Genomic DNA, 7005 nt, shown 5'->3' on the forward strand with positions numbered 1-7005 from the left:
TTTGCCAGCAGCCTCTCCTTACCGCAAATCTCAGAACCCCCCTTGCCTAAGTTCGTAGCATAGGCTCCGTCCATATATTCCTATGTCAATGGTGCCAAGCACCGAGCGGCACGCGTACACGATTCTTCGATTGTGTGCGTATGTGACAGCGTGTCAAGTATGGCACCACTGCTGTAACGGCTCTGGCCTACGAGACGCACACCCATTTGCCGGCGTGGAGGGGGCAGGATCTGACCGTACCAGACGAAATGCCTGGTCGTTCTGTCCGTGAACGCAGTATAGTCACTTCTTACCGATTCGTGTTCTCCTGTTACGAAAAATTAAATGTACTTACATTTTACTTATCTCGGCTAAACATTGTATGCAAAAATAAATTTGTTTGGGCCAGAAATCGAGGTAATGGCGATAAAACTTTCGAAAGGAAATTCCTCTTACCGATTCATCTTCTCCTGTTACAAAATTAATTAACTGGACCAAAAAATGTTTGAACTAAATAAATCGTTTGGCCAAAAATCGAGGTAATTCCTATAATCGCAATTATGAAACTTTCTCGAGTCACTTCTTACCGATTCGTGTTCTCCTACAAAAAATTAACAGTAGTTACATTTTACTTATCTCGGCCAAACAATGTATGCACAAAATGAATTTATTTTGGCCAGAAATCGAGGTAAGTTTCGAAAGAAAAATAAAAAAATACGCCTAGTACATAAAAAAGCAAATCTAAATATGATGAAATCCATAGTCACTGAACTATATACCATACTGGAACGCGCACGACCATACCCCCACCACTACTACCGCGGCCACTAAAGGATAGCTGTAGCTTCTTAGAGCTGTCTCTTTTTACCGTGAACTACCACGACTAAAAACATCGCCCTTGAATGCAATCTTCGCGACATGCAATCTGCGATGACCGCATTTGTTTTTATTAGGTTAGGTGATTGAAAACATTAAAAAAGAGTTACAATAAATGTGAAAAATGTCTAAGTGTATCTTAAAAAACTGCACATCAAACTATGATAAAAACATAGAACTTAGTTTTCACAGGTAAATAAAACATATTAATAAAATAGTAATGTTTTGTAGTAGATTGTATAATTTATACGATATATTGTATATTTTATATAAATGTTATATAATATATGATTGTTTGTAGTTTTCCACTAAATGATAGATACAAGGAATGGGTGCAAGCCATACCGAAAGATTTAATAGAACTGTCATTAAAACAACGTACATATATTTGTAGTAAGCATTTTTCCAAAGATGCATATTATCCAAAATGCACGCCAACATCAAAAATGAGATTATGGAAAAATGCTATTCCATCAATGTTTTATATATCTAATGAAGATACAACAAAAGAGAATACTGTTGTTGAGGTTAGTATAAATTTGTAAACAACACAAGTTTAGATATAGCTGTATTAAAGTAATGCTATAAATTTTATTTACTTAAAAAATAAACTAATAATGTTAGTGTATATGACAAAATAGTTATTTTATTGTAGAACAAAAGAAGATCCGTAGAAATGTGTACACAAGTTTCACTAAAGAAGATACGTATGCAAGAAAACATAACGCAGAAAGTAGTAAGTTTAAAGAGAGAAGTGCATATATTGCGAAAGCGTCTACATCGTTGGGACGAAACTATTAAAACAATGAATAATATTATTAATACCCTAAAAACGCATAATGTATGTAATGTGGATCTTGAACAGATATTACGTAACACTTTTAGTGATTTGAAATTAGAAGTGATTTTAAATGAATATAATAATAACAATATTGCGCCAACTCAGAGACGGTACACGCCAGAAATAAAGCAATTTGCATTAACTTTATATTTTTATAGTCCAAAAGGCTATGGATTTGTTTCGAGAAACATTATACTTACCACATCCGTCAATGTTACGAAAATGGATAGGAAATTATAATTGTGAGACTGGTTTCCTTTCGGAAGTTTTTGAGTATTTAGAAACAGAAGTAAAACAAAAACAATATTTAAAAGATGTTGCTTTGATATTTGATGCAATGGCTATTCGTATTCAAATTGTGTACGATGTTAAGTCGGATAAAAATAAAAGATATATTGATCATGGTGGCATTGTAACTACAAATTCTAATGATTTAGCTACAGAAGTATTAGTTTTCCAAATAGTATCATACACAAATCGATTTAAATGCCCAATTGCATATGTTTTTATTAATAAAATAAATGCGGATCTTCAAGTACATTTAATAAAGTATGCTATTGAAAAACTGTATAAAACAGGTATAATAGTTCGTTCAATTACATGTGATGGAGCTAAAACAAACATTTCAACATTGAGATTACTTGGATGTAACTTTTCTATCGATAATATGAAAACTTCTTTCAAACATCCGCAGAATGAATCAAATATTTACTGTATTCTGGATCCATACCACATGATTAAATTAGCACGTAATACTTTTGCAGAATCAAATTTGACATCAGAAACTGGCAATATCTCATTTAGTTACATAAAACAATTACATACAATTCAAGAAACAGCCGATTTGAAATTAGCTAACAGATTGAGTTATAATCACGTTTATTTTAAGAATAAGAAAATGAACGTACGTTTGGCAGCACAAGCATTGAGCAGTGCTGTTGCTGATGCAATTGATTATATGGGAAAAAGTGGGTATAAAGATTTTGCAAATAGTGAAGCAACAGTTGAATTTATCCATATTTTTGACAGATTATTTGATATGATGAATGCAAGACAAATTTTTGGTACAGGTTTTAAATCACCTATGATGATACAGAATTTAGAACTATTTAAACAATATTTTGATTACAGCGTCACATATATTTCAAGCCTAACAATTGATGGCATCAATATTTTGCGTCATCCTCGCCATACATTTGCATTAGGATTTGTAATAAATACAAAAAGTTTTTATAACTTGGCATATGACTTATTACATAAAAAAGAAAACACTTTACGATATTTTCTCCCATATAAATGTTCTCAAGACCACATTGAATTATTCTTTTCATGTATAAGAAGACGTGGTGGAGAGAATAATAATCCCAATGTACTACAATTTAAATGGGCTTTACGACAACTTCTGTTTCGTAATTCTGTTCGGGCTAGTATTAATGCAAATTGCTTGGGCGACACTTCTGAGACACCTTCTATATTGAAATTTCGAACACCCAACGTTCAATATCTAATGATAAAGATATACAACAAAATGAAAAAGAATTAGAATCACTTTCTGCTTTAATAGATAATGTAAATCTTTCCTTTCTTCAAGAGAATATTTTATATTATATAGCGGGTACTATTGTACGTTTACTATTAAGTGAAATACATTGTTCTTATTGTACAGACACTTTAATTGACACAAATGTAATACATAATAAGATTCATACTTATGAAATAAATATGAATAAATATAATTCCTTTACTCGTTTTGTAGATCATGGTAAACTTTGTTATCCGTCCAATACCGTTTTTGAAATTATAAAAACCACAGAAAAGGCATTTAAAATAGAAAGTACTTTAGGCAATATACAGCAACCAAATTTTACAAAAAAAATAGTGATTAACGTTATACACACATTATTGCCAAAAATTAAAGACATTTTTTTACCCACACATCCAATTGTTGACAGCACGGGAAGCGAAGACTTACACGAAATTCAAATAATTAAAATAATATCTTCAAAATATATAAAACTTCGCACACTAACGTACTGCAAAAAACTGACAGAGCGGCACTTAAAAGATAAGGAAACAAGTCGAGCCAAATTACATAATACAATCTTATTTTATCACGTTTAAGTTTTCGTTTTTCTTTTACTTATATTCATGTTATATTATTTATTTTTAAACTTTTAAGTTGCTTTGTATTGTATTTATTTTCTTACGTTACATTGAAGTACGTTGTTTCTTACATAGAAATTTATGTTGATGTTTCATATTTATTAACAAATTGCATTTTATTTATGTTATATAATTGATGTGTAAAAGTTAGTAAAACGTTTTATTTCTGCAATATTTTGTGATATGTAATAAAGACATGTAAGAAATAATACTGAACAACTTGTAAGAATAAGTTGTTTTGTTCTTTTCTTACATATCTTTACCAAAGCGCACTATTTTGTATTTGTTAAAACATGTCATACATGTAATCTATATAAAATGTATAATATTTTATATTTTATATGTATATTTTCAATTTTATTTATATTAAAAAACAATAATAATAAGAAGAGCACGAAGGCTTAAGCAAACAGAGACGTGTGCGAAAATTATATTTATTGCAAAATCTTTGCAATAAATCTAATTTTGAAACACAATATTTGCTCGAGTAAACCTTCTTGATCTCTTGTTTTTGATAAAACGAACCAGCTTCTGTTAATTATTTATATAACAAGTATAAATGTTATGTGCAAAATCACAAAATTATTATTTTGTTTTGTTTAAAGATCTAAAGACAAAATACTTATCTATTATATGGAAATTATAAATAAATTTAAAGTTTTAATAATTTGATCATTTTTTAGTGATTGTAGTCATGTTTTAGCTTCTTCCTAACATACAATAGTTTAATATAACAAAGAAATGAACTTCCAGGTGATAAACGGTTTTAGAACGGGTAGTACATCTGATCACGTGGTCGATGTAGTTAGATAGACGAGGACAGGTCTAAGAAGCGACAACTATCGCAGTCGCACATTGCTGGCCGCCAATCAGAGGCGCCGTGCGCATTCCGGTATGGTATATAGTTCAGTGTCCATAGTTAACTCGTCAAGTACTTGGAAGCAATTCAGTTTGAGGATTTGTAATTTGAAATAATACTTGGCGTGCCCGGGTCGCATTGGACATGTATTCTTCTAAATTTGTACTGCCTTGAGTATTTTCACTAATGACTCGTAAATCTTTGTATGTTTTAATATTAAAACAAATACGTTTACAGTTTTGCACATTAGCCGAGTGATTATAAATATCCCTTTTCATTACTCACTCAATACAAATAATTTACACATACAGTTTACACAAATTATAGGTAGGACGTACGTTTTAATGCGACCCAGGCACGCCAAGTTTTATTTTAAATTACAAATCCTCAAACTGAATTGCTTCTAAGGCCGTATTCTAAAATTCACTGCCAGCGCTGAAACTCTATAGTTTGTGTCACGTACACTATAGCTTTTCAGCGCTGGCAGTGAATTTTAGAACACGGCCTAAGTACTCGGCTAGTTAACTATGGATTTCATCATATTTAGCTTTGCTTTTTTATGTACTTAGCGTATTTTTTACCTTTGTAAAGATTTTTAGAGGGATCTCATTACTTTTTGTAAACATTTTTTATATTTCGTTAATTTTAAATATTTTTATGTATTTTTGTAGTGCTACAATAATATGCCATTTTATTTCTGCTGTGAGATCTCATCAAACATATAAGTGTTGGGTAATAAAGATTTATTATCTAATCGTGCAAATCTTCTTAATATTTCTAATTGTCAAATATAAATTGTGATAATTAAAAATTTTTTTTCTCTCCCTCTCTCTTTCTTTCTCAATTTCATTCTATGAGTATAAAATGTTCCAACTTATATCTTATGTACATTGTCATAATTTATATTTCAAAATTAGAAGAATTATTTCCTTATCATTGCGACGCTATCACGATGATTTCATTTAAAACAAGTAATTTTTAATTTTTTATATAATAGGTTTTGCGATTTATATCTTTATCGTAAAATAAAACATTTTCTATATATTAAAATCAGTTTTAATTCATAATAAATTAAATCGTGCATCTGTGAACGCACCTTGAGTGACAAAATCACTTTGAATGTGTATGTGCGATCATATGTACGTGAGTCTGAATCTGATTTCGGAAAGGGAGAAGAACGAAACGTCACAATTCTAACATCCAATTACATTATTTCAGGATTGACTGAACCAATTTTATTTGGAGTGGTCGCAACCGAAAGCTTGCACCCATATTATCTTATAAAAGTGCCGTTAGATTTTTGATTACGACTTTAGTTCCTAAAATATTTTAATCGCAAGTTTATGTGACATGTCAAATGATATGAATTCCAGATAAGCTATGCGGTAGCGCTTGACGTCTATGCACTGAACTTAGATGCTCGATGTTTATGCAGTGAATAAGTATGAAAATATAAATAGTATGAAATTATACCATATAGTTGCCATGATAACAAAGCTCGACGCTCAGGTTATTGCAAATCGCAGAGACGCAAATGTCAAATTTGACCAAAATTTGCGACTGCTGCTTGCGAGCAGTTTACGACCGGAAGTAGTACTGCTTGCGTTCATGCGATTGCTTGCTTGCGTCTAATGTAAAAGGACCTTTATAGAAAAATGATTATTTGTATTTAAAATATACTTGGCGTCGCGACGCTACCGCGTCGCTTAATATACGAGTTACTGAAATTTTCAATACAAATAATCATTTTTCTATAAGGCAAATATATATATGCCCGCATATTCAGAAATGTTTTCATTTATAATACATATTTAATAAATGGCCCTAAAGATCATTAAATCCTATATAAATTCAAATATTAAGTAAGACGACTCTTTCAAGAATTTCGCAAGATTAGTAGCTGTTGAAGCATATCAACCATTAAAGTAACTGACTATGAAATATGTTTCTCAAAGAATCCAATTAAGATCTATTACCTCTACCACGATATAGTAGCAGCAGCCCATTGTCAAAGAATCCGATTCATGCTTCAACTCAAAGATTTTCTCAAACATTCGCATCATCGTTCTCTTAACGATTTATTATCATCGCCAAGACGATCCGCGTTTGCTTGCTCGCGCGTCGTCAAATTCTTCTCCCTACATTCATTATGCACCGTCACCATGATTCGAGCAAAGAGCTCTTCGCATAAACATCTTCGCCGAGCATTCGAACCATCGTCGCGTACCATCTGGCCTCGAGAATAAAAATCAAAGCTCTTTCGAGAACTGCCAGATTACCTGAGCAC

General features: G+C 31.5%; 1 protein-coding gene across 1 annotated transcript; it reads left to right on the forward strand.

Moving 5' to 3' along the window:
- The first annotated feature begins 979 nt into the window (after positions 1-979).
- Positions 980-3221, forward strand: LOC113561992 (THAP domain-containing protein 1-like). The gene is made up of 2 exons (XM_026969791.1): positions 980-1047; positions 1157-3221. The coding sequence occupies exons 1-2, from the start codon at positions 980-982 to the stop codon at positions 1398-1400; spliced, it is 312 nt and encodes a 103-aa protein (XP_026825592.1). The 3' UTR covers positions 1401-3221.
- The last annotated feature ends 3784 nt before the right edge of the window (positions 3222-7005 follow it).

Source organism: Ooceraea biroi, chromosome 5, assembly GCF_003672135.1.
Source record: "Ooceraea biroi isolate clonal line C1 chromosome 5, Obir_v5.4, whole genome shotgun sequence".
NCBI lineage: Eukaryota > Metazoa > Arthropoda > Insecta > Hymenoptera > Formicidae > Ooceraea > Ooceraea biroi.

What these genes read in the sequence shown, in the direction of transcription:
- LOC113561992 (XM_026969791.1), top strand. Translation starts at nt 980, where the DNA reads ATGTCTAAGTGTATCTTAAAAAACTGCACATCAAACTATGATAAAAAC. An exon ending in ATAGAACTTAGTTTTCACAG is followed by an intron (nt 1,048 to 1,156) that starts GTAAATAAAACA and finishes GATTGTTTGTAG; the next exon opens with TTTTCCACTAAATGATAGAT.